This window comes from Mirounga angustirostris, unplaced genomic scaffold (genome assembly GCF_029215605.1).
Source record: "Mirounga angustirostris isolate CCGP_5_RB_7025 unplaced genomic scaffold, mMirAng1.0.hap1 SCAF_15, whole genome shotgun sequence".
Classification (NCBI taxonomy): domain Eukaryota; kingdom Metazoa; phylum Chordata; class Mammalia; order Carnivora; family Phocidae; genus Mirounga; species Mirounga angustirostris.
In genome coordinates, this window is record NW_026991723.1 from 72873254 (window position 1) to 72893547 (window position 20294).

The 20294-nt window shown below is 43.3% G+C and overlaps 1 protein-coding gene across 1 annotated transcript in view; it reads right to left on the reverse strand.

Moving 5' to 3' along the window:
* The window catches only part of SUSD1 (sushi domain containing 1), a 124741-nt gene that overhangs the window by 72892 nt on the left and 31555 nt on the right, over nt 1–20294 (reverse strand). Inside the window, exons 6-8 of the mRNA XM_045882928.2 lie at nt 12131–12310; nt 2421–2518; nt 1588–1774 (exon numbers count right to left, since the gene is read on the reverse strand). Of these exons, the coding sequence (XP_045738884.1) occupies nt 1588–1774; nt 2421–2518; nt 12131–12310 (465 nt within the window). The remainder of the gene's footprint in view (nt 1–1587; nt 1775–2420; nt 2519–12130; nt 12311–20294) is intronic.

Genomic DNA, 20294 nt, shown 5'->3' on the forward strand with positions numbered 1-20294 from the left:
ACGCTACGTGAAGTAAGTCAGTCAGAGAAAGACAAATACCATAGGATTTCGTTCATATGTGGAATTTAAGAAACAAAACAAATGAGCAAAGGAAAAAAAAAAAAGAGAGAGAGGGAGACAAACCAAGAAACAGACTCTTAACTACAGAGAACAAACTGATGGTCACCAGAAGGGAGTGGGTGGGAGTGGGTTAAACAGGTGATGAGGATTAAAGAGTCCACTTATCATGATGAGCTCTGAGTCATGTAGAAAATGGTTGAATCACTATATTGTATACCTGAAACTCATATAACACTATATGTTAACTGTTAAGGAGTTGAAATTAAAAACTTATAAGAAAAAAAAGAAGACCATGTATTCCTGATAAATCCATAGCAGTTTATCATTAATTTTGAACAAGACTCTCTAGTTATCATATTCATATCACATTCATTCTACAACACCTTTCCCTACATATTATATATTGTTTTACTTATATACAAGTGCCCTGGGGATCAAATTTGTATAATTTTGTAGTTGGCTTTCTGTTGTTAAGATTGGCAGACTATTTCATTATTTCTGCCAAATCCATGTCACTTCCCAGTTCCTGGTGGCAGCAATACCCGGAGGCCGGGGCACCTTTTAAGTGGGACATCAGACAGCTAGTTGAGAACTACCTCAACTCACCAAAAATGATAAATGACAGCAATGGCTTCTCGTGATTTGCTTACAAGGTATTTAATTAGTCCTGACACCCCATAATGAGAATTGTGAAAAAAATTATTATAATTGTCACAACATTATAAAAATCCATGAGATACATATGTACAATGAGGTTTATTACCACTTTTTGAAACTCCTTCCTGGGGCACTTGGGTGGCTCAGTTGGTTGAGCGGCTGCCTTCGGCTCAGGTCATGATCCTGGAGTCCCAGGATCAAGTCCCACATCGGGCTCCCTGCTCAGCAGGGAGTCTGCTTCTCCCTCTGACCCTACCACCTCTCATGCTCTCTATCTCATTGTCTCTCAAATAAATAAATAAAATCTTAAAAAAATAAAAATAAAAATGAAACTCCTTCCTGTCCACTTCTCTTTTCACCTAATATCTCCCTTCCTGCATCCTAGGGCTGCTTCTCCCTATCCACTCGCTCACTATCAACTTGATTCGCACCCCCAACCAGTCCTGGGGTCAGTTTCCATCCTAGATGTAAAGCCACTGGGTCACCTTCCCCAGCTCCTCCTCTCCCACAGCCAAGAGTAAGAAAGGACTATTGTGTTTCCTACCAACGGTAAGTCACATTGCTACCCTCTAGTGCCTTGGATAATTGAGAATTGACTGCCTCATCACCTAATGTTCTCCTCTTTCAAATGCCTTATTACCTTCCATTTCAACCAAGGACCCAGCTAAGAAACAATCCATCAGTGCTCATTTGGCCTGGCATCAATAGGACAGGAATCTCTCCTACAAGACCTCCTAGAACTGCATCCTCCTCACGACAAACTTCAGAAAGCAACTATGAACTCTCGTGCCCAGCTGACTCTGAAGGACAGTCCCCCACATCCTGTGCTTAGCATTTTCTGGGAGGCAATGAGACTTCACCTCCACCTACCAGCCGTCTGGAACCCAATGATGGCCGGCACGGAGCGCGCAGGGGGGGCGATGGAAACGCTCACGGTGTAGTTGGTGCCTTGGTACAGATCTAGGCACACTTCTGGGGTCCTGCTGTCTGTGGTCACGTTGACTGTCTCCTCGTGAACTGATCCCACAGGGTGCAACCGTTGTCCTTTTATGTATATCTTTGGGAGGGAAAAAGAAAAAAGAACCCGCTGTGACTCTGGTGAAAACAACTGAGAGACTTGGTGGAGCGGAATCCCATTCTCCTACTATTCCTTTGACACCACACTGTGCACGCAGAGGAAATGAACAAGGTCAGCCTCTGCTATCAGGTATCTGGTGCTGAAGTCTGATCAGCCCAGTAACCAATAAACCCTAAGAAGTGACATAAAATGAGGAGTCCCTCTAGGGAGGCCTAAGCTGCACACAAAGGACCAGCCTTCCGTGGAGGCAGTCACAACCTGTCCCCGAGGCAGCAGATGTTTCCAGGCCTCCTCTGGGGGAGTGAGATAAAAGTGCTGGGGAACAAGCGATCATGATGATGCCACATATAAACAATATATCCCCCACACATACCCCCTGCCGAATGACACATATATTAATGACACATTTAATGACACATAAATTAAATAAATGACACATTTATTAAAAATAAATAAAATATTTATTTTATTTTACAGAATGTAAAATAAAATAAACCAGGTATCTTAAAAAAAAATCTGATCACTTTTTAGAAGAACAATCAGACAATGAGATGGAGAAGCCCTCATGAAAGGAAGTCTCTCCAAGTCATGTTCCTAGCAGGAAAAAGTGGATCATTTCACTTACCACGTAAACAATCTTGGAGATGATCCTTCCTGGATTTATCTGCCACCTCACACAGGTATTATTAAACACTGATACATCACTAATTTCTGTAATTATTTCTAAAATAGAAAAAGAGAGAGTCCACTCACAAAATGCATCAATGGCCTCTGGCATGACTCAGTTTCTCTGTGCAGCTCATATCTCTGCTAATCACCATTCATGCTCTGATTCAGAAAGCAAATCAGGCAATTCAAGCTGCCCCAGGCCAATCACCCCATTTCTCTTCATCAAGAATGAGCCTGGCCTATTACCTGACTTGGAGGAAAAGAAAAGATAGACACCTGCTTGAGAATGGCTAAGAACTCCAACCTGTGATTGGCCTGGCAGGCCACTGGATGCCACCGGCGTTCCATTCCTGCGGGATAGAGAGCCCAGAGCTGTGCCCTGAATCTCCCCTGCAGCTGCCCAGGGAAGATGTGTTTCCGGCTTTGTACCACCTGGCTGACAGAACACTCTTTATTTCCCGGTCACTGCTGTTCCCAAGAGGGAAATGACACGTATCCCCACATGGGACCATTCCTCAGGAGCAGCTTGGAGTAAACTAAATAAATTCTCCATAAGGTCCCTGGATATTTCTGGGGCTTCTCTAACTGAAGCTATTTAATTCTGATTTATCAGAAAACCACTTATTTCTTCAAGTTGTCCTGCTTCTTTTAAATATTCTGTGTGTATTTCATGTAATAAATTTGGCAATATGGGAAACCTTGGTTCTGAGGTCACAATTTCCAATGGACTGTATTGGCTCTCTTTCCTCCCCTGCTTTACTCACTGTACCCCTCACCCCTGCTTCCGGGGATATCATTCCCCATTGTGTAATAAATGTAAGCCCTGAGCCTCAAGCTCTGCTTTCTGGGAAACCCAAGGTAAGACTCCCATCAAGAAGGGTGGGAAAGTTAATTCTCCATCTCAGAAGATGCCTCCTCTCAACTCAGCCCCCTCTCTCCCTTCTCGGCCTCCAACGTGGGAAAGAGAGCCTGCACATCGGGCACCTGTAGGACTGACTCATTTCCCCTGTACCTGGAACCAGTGCTACCTTTAGATAGGCCCTGGTCTACTGATGATCTCTTTGCCATACAAGATTTTACATCTTTATTAAATCATCCATCAGCAGCATTATTGGGTCTTGGGTAAGCCCAGGTCAGGCTGTCAGTAAGTGAGAATAAATACAGGCAGACAGAGGAAAACAGACAAGTTCCTGGAAAGACACCAGAGGAACACCTGTGGCTATCTAAAGCATTCTCGGGTCTCTACATCAATACTTCTCTCAGAGCACAGATAAAATGAAATCAAAGAAATACTCCAGTTGTGGACACGGGTACCCCAATAGATGTAAAGATCCTATCTGTTCACCCACTTGGGGAGCATGAAGATGACGTTGGTGCCAGTCTTTTATCAGCTTGAACAAGCCCCAAACACTCTAGCCCCTTCCCTCCCAATCACCCTTCAAAGGCCCTAGAGCCCTGGACTCCTCTGCTCACCCACCCATCCCTCTGATACTAACACACCACCTGGTCCAGAAGGAAAAGGAAACAGCCCACCCCTCACCTGGTCTCTGACTGCCAGTAAAGCAAATTTCCTTCTCACTTTGCCACAAGCAGAGATGAGAAAGGAGACATGAAAGTTTCCTTTCTTGTCTTTCCATTTTGCTCATTCACTATGACAACAGCAAATGACATCTCAAAATTGCCATCTGCCTCCTGCCTGCGCCATGCTCTCTTGCACAGATGGGACCAAGATCTGATTACAGGGATGTCAGATAGCTCATCCCAAGGAGCAGTTTAACAAAATGCAGTTGCTTTTCCCTCCAGGTGTCTACAAATCAGCTGGAAAGACCTCTTTATAAACCCATCAGATACTAAACATCCACATAAATGCTGCCCTTTTAAAAGAGATACCCTAATTCTAATAGTACCGATAACTGAAGACATTTCTGGAAGTTCTCTTTGGAACTGACTCCAGGGCTCTTTATGCACCATTCACTGAATGATTACCAAATGCCAAGCATCCTCCCATGCCAGGCACTGGGCTGTGACAATGATCAGAACAAAAGCCCTTCCCCCAGGAACATGTTGTCTAATGGAGGGAGCAAACATATAAGTAGGAAGATTACAACTCGATAAATCTTAGAACAAAGTTACACATGAGTACACGGGGTCTAGAGAAAGAAGCCACCCACTCTTACTGGAGGGCCTGGGGAAGCTGGCTTTGTGGAGGGCATGACCTTGACGGATGAATGGCTGAAGTGCAGGGAAGACACCTAAGCAAACAGACAGCAGGGCTAACGCCGGGAATCGTAAAGGGCTGTGGCATATTCAGGGTGCTAAGGAGGAGGCAAGACAGGATCAGACAGGGAACGACCCCACTAGCTATACGAAGTGCAGACTTACTCCTATGAGCAATGGGTAGCTAAAGGCAGGAACATAACAGCACTTTTTTTTCTTTAGAAAGGTAACTCTGGTGTTTTGCAAAGTAGACATTGGAGTAGAACTGGAGATCATAAGAACAGGATACTCTCTACCCAGAGATTATAATGCGCCAAACACTGATAGATCTTTATTTTTTTTTTTAAGATTTATTTATTTATTTATTTGACAGTGAGAGACACAGCGAGAGAAGGAACACAAGCAGGGGGAGTGGGAGAGGGAGAAGCAGGCTTCCCGCAGAGCAGGGAGCCCGATGCGGGGCTCGATCCCAGGACCCTGGGATCATGACCTGAGCCGAAGGCAGATGCTTAACGACTGAGCCACCCAGGCGCCCCACTGTTCTTTAAAGACCAGATCTCATTTGAAGAGCAGTAGTAAGAAGCAACAGCAAACATTTATTGAGTTATTACTATGGACCTGATAGTATGTACAGAACTTTAAAAGTATCATTTATTTAATCTTCAAAATAACTCCATGATAATAATTTCATAATACACGAAAGTCAGACCATCACGCTGTGTGCCTTAAACTTATGCAGTGATGTATGTCATTATTTCTCAATAAAACTGGGCAAAATATTAAAAATTAATTTAATTTAAAATAAGCCCATGAGCTCAATATTATTTTGTCCATTTTCTAGACCTGAGGCTTAGAGAAGTTACATAACCCACCAAAGGTCAGGCGGGTTGTAAGCAGTCAAGTCAGGATTCAAAACAAGAACCGTCAGACTCCAAGGCCAGGAGCTGGGGGCATTGTGGCAGTTATTCAGCAGAGAGGAGGACAGGTGGCCTCAGGGCCGGGTTTTAAAGCCAGAAGACAACTCTGAAGGAGAAGCAATAGGAGGTGAGTGATAAGGAACAGCTGGGAGTCTAGGCTGACTGCCAGCCTTTGAGCTCGAGAGTCTGAATGGATTGTCTTGTACTGTTCTCCTGAGAAACAGAGGCGGGAGTACGCCGGGTTTGGGAGAAAAAGACTAACGAACTGTGTTTAGAACATGCTAGATAGGAGTTCTCTACAGACTATCCAGGTGAAAAAAAATCATCTTGAAAGTCAGCAAGGTACGGATGGTCACTGATGCCAAGTGTGAGGTAACATCCAGGGAGGACACGGAGAGCAGCCCAACGGACATGGAACCCAAGGGGAAACCAGAGGACACAGAGTAGCAAAGAGGAAGGAGACTGGCTGGAGGTGGGATGCCTGGAGGCCAAGGAAAGAAGATGTTAAGGAGTGTCTGCTTCCTCCAAAGTTATCTCCCTTCCTTCCCACCAATTCCCCACAATGTCCTCACCTCTGACCCAAGAAGGACCTGGAGCAGGTCATCACAGCACCAGGGAAAACCTCCACCTCTTTATTCTCTCACATGGTTCTTGATCCCCAGAGCACCCAAAGTGTCATGATGAGATCTGATGTTTGACTTCGGGAAGAGGTAGGTAGAGCAGGCCTGTGCCTCGTCCAGTTAGAGGACACTTAGGCCTTTCTGGATTTTATTAAAAAAAAAAAAAAAAGGAGGCCCCCCCCACCCCATCCAATTGAACTCTCCATTAGATCTGGGGAAGGAAAGCTTCAGTGGGTAACAGAATACCTTTGCCTGCCTTTGGATTCTGTATGTGGTGCATGCATGTGTAGAAATGTATATAGGTATATATTTTAGTATTCTACTAGCATCCAGCATTTCTCTGTAGTACTTACCACATTTATAACTAAATAATTTTGTAATTGGTTATTCAGTGTCTGTCTCTCCTGAATGTAAGCTCTATGATAGCAAAGACCAGGTTTATCTCTCTATCCCCAGAACCTAAGAGAGTACCTTAGATTTTTTTTTTTAATATTTATTTGGTTGACTGACTGAATGGATGGACGAAGCTATGGTTAGGTGATCAACAATACTCAATGTTGTGGAAAGGGTAAGAGGACTGAGGATTGAAACTAGAACAGGAATTTGACAGGTGGTCACTAGGGACCTTGGTGAGAGAGCTACAGTGGACTGAAGGCTCTGGGTGCCTGACTGTTGGCTGGGAAGAGAAGTAGGGAGGGAGGGGACAGAGGCAGTGGACATACTCACAGGAGTCCCACTGTGGACAGGGACTGATTCAACAGACTCTCTTGGTTTCCAATTTTATATCCTTTTTCTCTATTTTTGGAAACAGTAAAAGATCATTGAGAGTAAGTTCAGGTGACCCAAGGAGATGGTCAAGCTCAGTGTCATTTCTAGTCAAACAGTATCTGATTTCAAAAGTTAAATGACTGATCTTCTAATATGACTCACAAACTACTTCCAAAGGCAATTCCCAAACACAGATTACAAAACAGATACATTTTGATAATGGCAGCATCACTGAAATCAAAGTGACTATTTGAATAAGTGCATGCTTGGCTGTAAGAGTTCTGCTATATTTCCTTTCCTGTTTTTAAGTCTTTAGAGTCACATACAATAGGTAGAAGTAGCAAGACTTAGAGGAGTGCTTTCCTAAAATGCATCAAACACCTAAGGATGACTTTTTGCAGCACATGAGTAAATTTATATATGTTTGCTTGTACTGACTTTTGCGTATATTAGAAAAAAATACACGTAGTCCATCCAACTCATAATATCACATATACTACACAAAGTGTCTTTGATCAATAAATTTAAATTATGATTTGAAATTTTAAATATAAGGTTTTTTAAAGAAACTTATTTAAAAAAATAATACTTTTGTTATGGCAAACATCATCCGGGTGGTATACAAATGACTCAAGCTTGGGAAACACTGGTAGGAGAGAGCGAGATCGTGGGCTTCCCAAGCATCCTGACCAAAGTTCAAGTCCTGTCTCTGCCATTTACTAGTTACTGAAGGACCCTGTGAAAGTTGCCTAACTTCTATGAGTCTCAGATTACTCACCTATGAAATGAAAACTAACAATACTTACTTTACAGTGTTTCTCTGAGGACAAAGCGAAACCAGGCATGCAGACCCCTAGCAGAGCCCTGGGCATGTAAGTTGGACACAGCCAACAGTAGCTATCGTGCTTGACAGTCCAAACATTATACACATATTCAAACACATCCCAGCCATGGGGCTATTTATATCGATGTGTCCATTTATTCCAGCTGACCTTTGTTTTCCATCTGAACTGCGTTATTGCTGCAAGTGAGCACTCACTAGGCTGAAAAGGAAGATCAGCAACAAAACCGAGGGGCAGAGGCTAAGAGGACGCCTGGAGGCATTTGGACTCGGGCCTGAATCGGGTTAGGGGGCTCAGAACGGATCCCAGCCCATAAACAGTCTGTGTTTCAATAGCAATGTTACCCTTCTAAGAGCGTGGCAAGAGTGAGCGTCAACCTTATAATTATTAACTCAGATTCTAAACATGAAAAGCCAAATGGCCCGAGCAGAAGGAAAGCCAGCGACAGTCTTATCAAGAATGAATCAGCCTCTTTGATCTTGAGGTAAACCAACCCACTAAACATCAAGCTTCCACCTGGGGTTTTTCCAGGCACATTTTAAAATGGTTGCCTAATTCTCAGCTGTCTGGAGGTTCCAGTCCAAACTGGCCTTAAAGAAAAAGAGGAAAAAAAAAAAAAAAAAGAGTCCCACCACCTTGCCAGCGTTCACACCCCATTAAAAACATACACAGATCCATGCTGCTAATCCAAAGAAACAGGGCCTCCGAAAATAAGTTCAACTAAAAACAATCCAGGTAAAGTGAAGATAAATTATTCCAACCAATTTGGAACTAAACAGTGAAGTATAAAGAGAGGGGGTAAACAGAATGGAAACAGCGAGCAGAGGTAGAAGGCATTCAGAGGTTAGGCAGAAAAGCAGACAGTGGGAGGAAAATCCAGACGTGGACATCGAAGAAGGTAATACACGGAGGGAGTTGGTACAGGAGAGGTGTGCAGAAATGAGTGGAAAACAGGGAAAAGAAGGCAGAAGGGAGTTCAGCTGGGCAACAGCCACGGTAATCAGCATCTCTCACTACATTTCCAGAAGCCTCTCCCCTACCTACCCACCAAGATCCTGCGCGCTGCACCATGAATTAATCAGCATGTAAATCACCCCCTTTATCTGCGGAAATTTAATTTAGCTGCCAATCTTGATTGACGGCACAGAGGCCTCCTCCCAGAAAGATCGCAGCTCTCAGGGAAAAATGCCTTTTCTCTCCTTAAATCAAAGCTTGCATAAACCCAAGGAAACAGCTGCAGCTGGAGCCACAGACTGTGTGAAAGGTGGCAGGCTGAGGACGGTAATTATAATTAGCAGTTACATAACATGTTTGTTCTTCAAAGTGCTCTACAAGAATCAGCTAATTAATAGCTTACTATGCCCCATGCGGATCCACTGTTTTTTCCTGTAGGGACTAATCCCTGTACCCACATTGAATTCTGAACGGAAGCAAAACAGCCTGAGTAATGAGGCAAATGGCTGAGGGTCCAGAAGCTATGCCCAGCTGGCTCATCAAGGGACTCCACAGGTATCTCAGGGCCAGGAACATTGCCCCAAATGTTTAATTCGGCATCCCGTGAGACAGACGCCTCACTGCCTCCAAATAATTCTTAAAGTGCTATTAGAGATACACTAACGGGAGGGGGACGGAGGGATGGTCCAATATGGCATTAGCTCTTCTCAATTTCCCTAATGAGACTGGGACTCTGGAGTCCTTGCTGTTAGTTACAGGACTGCCCTTGCTTCTCCGTGCAGGTAGGGTGAGTCAATGCGAACTCTCTAAGAACAGGTTGAACCAGATCTCTGGGCTCCCATCCAAGTCTACCCTTCTTCGTTTTCTAGGCCTCCAGTCTCTAGCCTCCATCCTCTGCCATTTATGGCGGAGATGACCCGATGGGGGAACTGCATGGCACAGATGGCTCCAGCAGCAGGGCCAAAGTCTTCGTCTAGTCCAGGGAAGTCCATGAACATCCCGAATTTGTGAAACCTTGTATGTACGTGTGTACGTGCATTTCTTTGGAGGAAAGTTGGTTTACCCTGCTGTCCAATGAATTCCAAGAAGGTAGTGTCTAGCAAAGTACCTCACCCCTAGCGTATGCTAAATAGATACCTATTAAATCAATTTGATAGATTACACCAAATTCCTATGCCCCAAATGGTTAGGAACAATTGCTCTATGGACAAATAATCACCAGCAGTCCCCATGTTTTGCTTGCTCTGGCTAGACTTCCCTATGGAAAACTCTGACCAGCAAAACCCAAGACATGCTATAACAATTCAGCGGCAAGTCAAACCGGAGACCCAGACCAAAGCTCCCTTGAGATTTCACTCCTCACAGATCTGTCGTTAGAGCCAACATCTAGAAACACATCATTCCCAGGGGTGCCTGGGTGGCTCAGTCGTTAAGCATCTGCCTTCGGCTCAGGTCATGATCCCAGGGTCCTGGGATCGAGCCCCGCATCGGGCTCCCTGCTCCGTGGGAAGCCTGCTTCTCCCTCTCCCACTTCCCCTGCTTGTGTTCCTGTTCTCACTATGTCTCTGTCAAATAAATAAATAAAATCTTAAAAAAAAAAAAAAGAAAGAAACACATTCCCAGAGCCATTCAACACTGTGTAACAACCATTTGTCACACCCCCTGTCCAGCCGTCACAAATAGAGTCACTGCCTTCTCCCACCTTGTCACTTGGAGGCAGTGGTGTGAACTAAAGAATGCGGAAGCGCATACAATAATTTCAGTAGAAGACCTAACGTGTACACGGTGCTTTAAACTTTTCAAAATTTCCCCACAGATGATCTCATTTGATTCCCTCTCAATAACTCTTGGAAATAGGAAAAGCAGACTTTACTTTCCCCCTTTTACAGATGAAGAAACTGAGGATCTGAGCAAATAATGCCTTTCCTGATGACACACAGCCCATATATGACACCTCTAGCCTTTGAACTGTTGTCTCAGAAGCCCTTTTCACCAGTAACTCCATTTCGGGGTATATCCCCAAAAGAATTGAAAGCAGGGTCTCAAAGAGATATCTGGATGCCTATGTTTACAGCAGCACTATTCACAGTAGCCAAAAGGTGCACGCAACGCAAGTGTCCATCAGTGGATGAATGGATCGACAAAACGTGGTAAATACATACGATAGAATGTTATGCAGCCTTTAAAAAGAAGGAAACCCCGCCCTTTGCAACAACATGGATGAACCCGCAGAACATTATGCTAGGTGAAGTAACCCAGTCACGGAAGGACAAATACTACCTGATTCTGCTTATATGAGGTATCTAAATTAGTCAGATCCACAGAAACAGAAAGTAAAATGGTGGTGCTGTGGGGAGCAGGAAGTGGGGTGTTACTGTTTAATGGGTACTGAGTTTCAGTTTTGCAACATGGAAAGGGTCTGGAGATGGGTTGCACAAGAGTGTGAATATACTTAATACTTAAAAATGGTTAAGGTGGGGGGCGCCTGGGTGGCTCAGTTGGTTAAGCGACTGCCTTCGGCTCAGGTCATGTTCCTGGAGTCCCGGGATCGAGTCCTGCATCGGGCTCCCTGCTTGGCAGGCAGTCTGCTTCTCCCTCTGACCCTCCCCACTCTCATGTGCTCTCTCTCTCATTCTCTCTCTGTCAAATAAATAAATAAAATCTTAAAAAATATATATATAAAAAAAATGGTTAAGGTGGTAAATTTATGCTGCGTGTGTTTAACCACAGTTAAAAATTTTTAAATAGGGGCGCCTGGGTGGCTCAGTCGTTAAGCGTCTGCCTTCAGCTCGGGTCATGATCCCAGGGTCCTGGGATCGAGCCCCACATCAGGCTCCCTGCTCATCGAGAAGCCTGCTTCTCCCTCTCCCACTCCCCCTGCTTGTGTTCCCTCTCTCGCTGTGTCTCTCTCTGTCAAATAGGTAGGATCTTAAAAAAAAAAAAAAAAATTTTAAATAAACATTAAAAACCTCCTTACCCATTACACCACCTTTTTTCTGAAAAGCTGCCAACGTGGGCTAAGTTAGGACTTTTCAGTATGCCCCCCTGAGAAAAATGATTCCTGGAGAAACATTTCTCAGCCAGCCAAGCAGAGGAGACAGGAATCACTGTGATTTAAGGTGAGTTGCAAAAGACGGATGCACGAGATTTTCTACGCAACTTATTTTCCCAATCCACCCTCCAAATCTCTGGGGTTCAGCTGACACACCTAAAGCCAGGTGCCCCCTCAGGTAAATGGCAGAGCCAGGCACAGTGCATAGGGAGCGATGGGTCAGCTGGAGGTCCCAGGCTCCTGCTGGCTGTTTGCTTCCAGGAAAAAAAAAAAGCCCCACCAAACAGAGTCCTTACCTGTGCATGTCAAAGTACTTTCTCTCCAAGTGCCTTTCTCCGTGCAAACAGAAGTGATCTTTCCTCCAGGGCTCTCAAAGCCCTCCTGACAGACATAGTGAGCCACACTGCCCGGGCTGGAGCTGTGATTCCCCACCAGCAGTGCATGCCGCACCTGCGGAGGATGGCCGCACTTGATCTCTGCAAGGGGAGGAAGCACAGCACTAGTTATGATGCCCAACTTCTATCCCTATAGTCCACATTTTAGGAAAAAACATTTAGTCATGCTAGAGTCCCCTCATATGGGAAAAGAGAAAACATGAACCCCATCAAATAATCCAGTTGCAGATATAGAAGACTGTTCGGAAGGAGAGAAAATAGACATGCCTGACTTCAGTGAAACTCACAAACGTGTACACACAGAAAATATTCCAATTATAAGACGATTTACATTATGGAGAATTCCTTGGTCAATGAAATAATCCATTCTGGGGTCCTTTTAAATATTAAGATTTTCAGGTGCCTTTTCCTATGTATCATGAGATCACAAACTCCTAATAAGTAGATGATAACACAATTACAGTTTTGTTCCCAACGGATTATTAAATGAAATAGATAGAAAATCTTTGAACTTTTTGGGGCACCTGGGTGGCTCAGTCGATTAAGCGGCTGCCTTAGGCTCGGGTTGTGATCCCAGAGTCCTGGGATCAAGTCCCACGTCGGGCTCCCTGCTCAGCAGGAGCCTGCTTCTCCTTCTCCCTCTGCCCCTCCCCCTCCCTCTGCCCCTCCCCCTGCTTGTACCCTCTCTCTGACAAATAAAATCTTAAAAAAAAAAAAACTTTGAACTTTTTAAAGCAAATTAATAGGGAAAGTATATACAGTCTAAACATTCACTTTATGTTTCTATAAAAGAAAAAATCAGCTGCATAGAGGGAGACAAGAATTATAAAATTGATATGAAATTTCTTCTCAGCAACTCTGACTACTAGAACATAGTAGAATATTTACAGAAGCTATCTGAAGGAAATGGATTATGATGCTACCATTTCAGACTCAGCCAAACTCTACCTCATGTAAGAGTAAAAGAAAGTCATCTTCAGATATTTTGCAATTTTTTTAAATTCATGTTTATCTTTTCTGAAAAAAAAACAAAACAAAACGAACTCCAGCCCAATAACAACAACACAGAAGAACCAGAATAAATATCCTAAGAAAAGTAGAGGACAGGTTTTAGAAGAAACACTAGCAAGCAATGAAATCAGCATGATGTGCAGGTTAAGTCTCCATAATCATTTAAATGTGACTGGAGAGCTTGATACAACTAGTAGTAAAGGATTCTGTAACAAAAAGTTGAACACTGTAAAAAAAATGAATAATTTGAAAATAAAATTCCAAATTATTTAAAAAACTCTGAGCAATGAGGCAAAGGGAAGAAACGAACATGTCAAATTCCTCATGTGGTCATGGGGAGTTCATAGATATAATTTTATTCAAGAACACATAATAAATCTAAAATAAGGAGGCCATAATCATTGCAAATGTAGCCAAGAGTCCCAGTTATACCCAAATACAGAGAAAAATATATATATATAACTTCTGGTATTCATTCTGATTTTTAGTTTTCTCCCCAATCTGTAGAAAGCCAAGAAAATCAGGCACTCTTGACATGCAGGCTTTTAAAATATAAGTGTGAGGTGTCTGGGTGGCACAGTACATTAAGCATCTGACTCTTGGTTTCAGCTCAGGTCCTGATCTCAGGGTCTTGAGATCAAGCCCTGTGTTGGGCTCTGTGCTCAGCATGGAGTCTGCTTGAGTTTCTCCTTCCCTCTCTCCCTCTGCCCCTCCTGCTTGTGCTCTCTCTCTCTCTCCCTCTCTCAAATAAATAAATAAATCTTTTTTAAAAAATAAAATGTAAGTGCATTTATTGAGATAAAGAACTCAAGATAGAGAAAATGGTATGATCTGTTCCCAACTCCCCATCAACCATTCTTGGCCTTAGAAACAGGTAGCTTCTCTTAAATGAGCTTCCGATAAAGAACTGGTGGATTTAATGGAACTGCACATGCCTCCATCCCACTATGAATGCTTGGTCTGTTGCAGAACCCCAGAGTTCTTTCCCTGAGGGAGGCCTCCCAGAGCAGGCTTTCATCTGTTGTCATCAACGTTCTCATGAGAACATTAATACAACAGCTCAACCTACCCGGCTCTGAGATTTTTTTTTTTTTTAAGATTTTTATTGATTTATTTGACAGAGAGAGAGCACAAGCAGGGGAAGCAGCAGAGGGGGAGGGAGAAGCAGGTTCTCCACTGAGCAGGGAGCCCAATGTGGGGCTTGATCCCAGGACCCTGAGATCATGACCTGAGCTGAAGGCAGACGCTTAACCAACTGAGTTACCCAGGCGCCTCAGCTCTGAGATTTTAAAAGAAGAGTTAGTTTCTGGTCAGTGCAGATTCACATCATGAGCAGTTACGAGACCAGAACCAGGTGGTCATTTCATAAATCCTCCAACCCTGCCCACCTCGCAAGTCCCATATTTGCCCACAGGGACTTGTTCCCTTTTCATACGTGTTTACCAGACACAACGGCTACCTCATCATGTTTTTCCCAGCATCAAACCTTTAGAGATTATCAACAGGCCCCAAACACTGCAAGACATGAGTATATTTGTGTGTACCTGGGCAACCAACCGAATAGGTGGTTAATGTTTCATAAGGCTGCCCAGTCATTGTTGACATCTAAAATAACTTCTAGTTAAAGCCAGGGCTCAGTTATAGCAGGAAATGGAACAGCAGTGAAGAGATTGAGGGTGTAGGTTTATGTAGGCTTATGGACCTTGAAGCTGGAATCCTAACAGCACACTGGAGAGGTTTCAGAAAGAACCCAGTGACAGACCACTGGATTAACGGAGAAGCACAGATTCTAAAGGTGTAAGAGTACAGAAGATACCTAAATTGGCTTCCATCCTCGGACGTGACCAAGAATAATGGAAGGCGTGTAAAAATATAAGATTTTTTTTTAAATTAATACCAAAAATATTAATTTGGGAGTTGATGAGAGATCAGTAGCTTGGTCTCTAGGGACTACGGTTCAGAGACTCAGGGAGCTGCCCACTAGTGGGCAACCATGACTCTGTGAGTTCCCATATCATAGCTACTCAAGTTGGATAGTTCCTTGGTGAGAGACAGACAGGATTCTAGCATGGCTTGGATTAAACCACGGTTCTAAACGGCAGCTGTACATCTGAATTGCCTAGGGAACTTGGAAAAAACACCCATGCTGATGCTCACAGCCTCTCCCCTTACCCAGAGATAATTCTTCCGAATCAGTAGTACTGAGTTGGGTTCTTGGCATCCACATTTCTACAAGGTTCCAAGTTTGATTTTTATGCACACACTCAGCTTAGAACCTAAATTAAATACTGGGAGGAATAGCTACCATTTATCATCACATGCTTGAGGGTTTAATGTCTTTCTATGAATACATTATGTCTTCCCAAATATATGGCCAGTTCGTAAAGGACAGAATCTTTATTTGATCATCTCCTGCACCCCCACAATGCCTACTTAAAATAATACGTTTTGCATAGTGAATACTCAATAAATAATTGTTCACTGATAGCTTGCTACTACTTTATCATTGTTCGAGATGTAATAAATGTAACTTTGATATGAATAACGGCCCCTGAGGAAGGAAAGAGGCATCAGTAAATTGTAAGTATAAATAATAAGACAGGTATACATTACATTTGTTATTCAACAGAAGTAACTCACACCTACCAAATACCAAGTAGATGAAAGAGGAGTAAAAGACAAAAACTAGTATCACTTTTGTACCAGGGAATTCTGGGAATGTTGTTCAAACCTCAATCATTTTAATCATAATAGCATTCATCAAAGTCCTACTAAACTTAAGTCTATTAGATACATACTATCTTATTTATTCATCAAAGAAAACCTTGCAAGGTAGATTTTTTTTTTCTCACGTAGTTTATAGATACGAATATGGAGCTTAAGAGTCCCTAAGAGCTCCTAAGAGCTTAAGTCACATTCAAAAGTCACACCACTAGTAAAAGATAGAGCCAGTACTCAAGCCATGGGATATATGACCCCAAAGTCCAGGTCCATTAAATCTGGGGAGTCTCACCATGAAGAGGTTCAGTCTAGGCCCTGATTAGGACTGAGCTTAGAAGTTAGCTAAAACCTCAGGAGAAAAGGTCACATAAAGGAGCATTCAAATCAGTATGGAAGAGTTCTTCAACAACTCCCTCTTCCGAATCTTGTCTCCCACAGCTTTCCCAGAGCAAGATAGCTGCTGGAAACAAGACTTAACCCTACATCTGTGTGATACCCTGAAGCCTTCTTAGTACTGACGTTTAAACCCGTAACATGGGGGTCTGGCCTGGGTCTGGCCTGGCACATGGCCCTGTCACAGATATTCCCATCATGCTTAAGAGAGATGGCAACCACTGCCACTTCTACTCAGACCAAAGGGTACCCAAGGAAGCAGGTGGCTACTATTAAAAAATACTCCAAAATCAATCCAATGGAGGCTGCAATAGGTGGTAATAAAAATATGGTTCTACACGAAATGCCCAAAGTTCTCACGATCACAAGGAAATAAGCCCTTTTAAAAGAGTTTATAACCAAAGGAAAGAAAAAAATAAGGAGCACAAATCTGCATTACATATGCATTCGGGGTGTTCATTTAAGCACACATTTCTCTGGCTAATTATATCACGAAGGAACAACGTTTGGATATGTATCAGCAATACAGTCAACTAATTATGAACACAGCTGGGATTTTTTAAAGATTTATAAGATTTATTTATTTATTTGAGAGAAAGAGGGCAAGCACACAAATGGGGGGAGGGGCAGAGGGAGAGAACCCCCAAGCAGACTCCCCGCAGAGCATGGAGCCCAATGGGGAGCTGGAGCTCACGTCCTGGGGAGCACGACCTGAGTGGAAACCAAGAGTCGGATGCTTAACCATCTAAGCCACCCAGGTGCCCCCATGGCGGGGAATTTTTTCTTACCATCCTACTATCTGTGATGTTATTCAAATAATCAACTTCAAAACAGGTCTCCCCGGGGGGGGGGGGGGAGGAGAGGCGGGGGGGGGAATGTGCTGTGCGAGTTTCAAGGACCACATTCATACTGTAACTCTGTTTCATATCTTGAAGGTAAAAATGTTTATCCACACTACAGGCTTTACTATTCAACCCAAGAAAATATTCCAGAAGGAAATTTGTTTGATGAAAGGCATAGGCAATTTATGGCATCTAATCAACAACTGGCTGTGTCACCGTGTCATCCCCATTGGTTACTTCTCCTGAGAAACATCAGCACAATAATGTGATTGATTTCAGAAATAACATAGTCACAGAAGGCTTCATCTAGGACTGTTTTAGAGAGCAATAAATACCAAGCTGAGAAAGAAAAAAAAAAAGACTAATAATGTCCATAAATTGAGGCAGACCTTTTGCCAACTGCCAGGGGAATGAAGGACAGTCCTACTCCACATGCTGATACTGACTCAGGAAAAGTCTTCCCAGAGAAATAAACTACGAGCTGGAAAGCTCTGGCAGAGGAGCAGAAACGAGTATGAAAATCAAAGAAAATCATATTAAAGTCAGCTTTCATTTACACAACAGTAACAGAAATGTCTCTGTTGTGCCTTAGAATCAAAGCAGAATTACAGATCACCTAGAAGTCAGCGGGATGGGGCAGGTTTTAAGGGTCCAAATGGTCTAGGCAGATCAACATCAGAGTCTCCACTATACTCATGTCCTGGATCAGATAATTCAGCACTTACACCTATATTTTCTTCATTTGCTTCACTTGGAAAAATGTCCTTTGCCCCCCTTAATGGTAAATTCTCCATGGGATACACCTACATCCCATATTTTTAGACTATTCCCTGCAGTCATGTGAGTTATTAACATTATTACGAACATTAATCCTTGTGATGTGTATAAGAAATACGGCCTAAGGAATGGGGCTGAAAAATGTAACCTTATGGCAAAGTTTCACGTACTTTATGCCACGCTCGTAATTTGGCCACATGTAGTTAGAGCCTCATTCCAGGATCATCTGAGCACTGAATTCCATATGTCATCAATGTGGGGGTTGGAATCTAGCATCTCAGTATGTGGCAACTTGCATTTAGAAAATCTTATTACGGGGCGCCTGGGTGGCTCAGTTGGTTGAGCGACTGCCTTCAGCTCAGGTCATGATCCTGGAGTCCCGGGATCGAGTCCCGCATCGGGCTCCCTGCTCAGCAGGGAGTCTGCTTCTCCCTCTAACCCTCCCCCCTCTCATGTGCTCTCTCTCTCTCATTCTCTCTCTCAAATAAATAAAATCTTTAAAAAAAAAATCTTATTACGATCATCAGAGGAAGATGGGAGGGTTGTACCATGCCATGAAGCACGTTCTCAAGGATAGCTTATTAACTGTGGTAACTAAGCTAATGAGCTCATTAGTACCAAAAAGTCCACTCGCCCTGAAGGCAGTAGGAAAAAAATAGTAATCATAACTTTTTGATGTATTTTGTATCCTCAAGTCTTCATGAACTTTAGCCTTGAAAAACAATACATTTCCTTCAGATCATATTCACAGAAGAAAGCTCACTTGGAAGAAGAAAAATATTCCATTTCACGTAACAACACTTATTGCCAACAAACAGCGTCTACTATGAATACAGCTAGAATCTGAAGACTTCGGAAACTGTAGGGGTGACAGGCTAGGTGAAAGCATGAGAGCTGGAAAGAAAAAAAGTGTTTATCAGTGTAATCTCTTATAAGGATCTTCCATTTGTAGAGGTGATAATGGTTGTTGACGCTTTGGCACATCAATCTTTTTTTTCTAAAAAATAACATTAAAACTCTTCATTTTAATGCTCTACTGGTAAGCAGAATACTTGGATTGAAAACTAATAAATGAGGTAACGTGAAAGCTGGAGAATTTTAGACCTTCCCCTTCCATGGTGGGAGGTTTCACAAAGATCTTATATTTTTGTTAGAGGGACACTACCTACACTCCCCGCTAGATTATGACCCTCTTATCATGATGGGTGAATACATATCAGGCAGCAACTTTGCATCAAGCACAGCACCACGTGCTTTCTATCATTATCTCATTAAATTGTCAGGATGGAAACAATCTTATCCCCTTCTGCAGAAGGAAACTGGAGTTGAGAGAAGGTTAGGGCTGGTTCCGGAACTCCCAAGTGGTGCAGCCAAAACTCACACAAGTCTTTCTGATTCTAAGGCTCCCGCTTCCCCACCCCACGGCAGTCTTCTAACTAGGGTCATCACTCATCCTGCACACGCCAGTGACTCCAACCATTTGTAAGTGACATATTTTAATGGCATTTACTCGACAAAAGGATAACGCAAGAGATCTGTTGCATGCAGCCAGGAAATCAATGCAGTTTTCCTACATGTTTTAAAAGATCGGTATGTGGTGAGGTGCCCCAAAATCTGCTTCGAATGACTGCCCGGAACACAAAAGATAAACACAAGGTATGTGGGCTGCCACTGTGTCCACCCTCACCCACGGCAGGCACCACGCGTCAATCTCTCCTGCCAGCTCTTGATGTGAATCTTCTCCACAGCCCGACTGAAAATTCCGAGACAGCAGTGCAACAAACCTTGTCCGCTGCCCCTCACCTGAATGCCCTAATCTGTGTTCCAACTTAGGTCAAAACTTTTTTAAACATGCTCAACTTGGCAGGGATGAGATGGAGCTCTACTGCGAGAACCTCAAAAGGTGAAGAGTTGACTCCACAACAATACATATTCTTCGGGGTAGGTCCCGGACCACGCTGTGTAACCATGTAACCATGTCCTCCCAGGCCCTCCAGCTTTTCCTTGGTGCCTCCCACCTCCAGCACTCACAAGGGTTGCTTCCACATGGAATCTGCCTTCTAGAAAGTGCTTTGGGTCCTCATCTTGATACATAAACTAGTGACACGAGGTAAGTCACCTCCTCTCTCTGGTTCTTAATGGGAAATAATACCCACTATTCGCTGTAGATAGAATATACGTGAAATGAGAAACAACCTATTAACCACCTCAGAAGGCATTTCAAAAGATCAGATGAGACAATGCTTACAGAAAACCTTGTCAACCTTAAAGCGCTGGCCACCTTTAGAGAAGCAGGCTCTGCTATTAGTAGACGTTAGAAA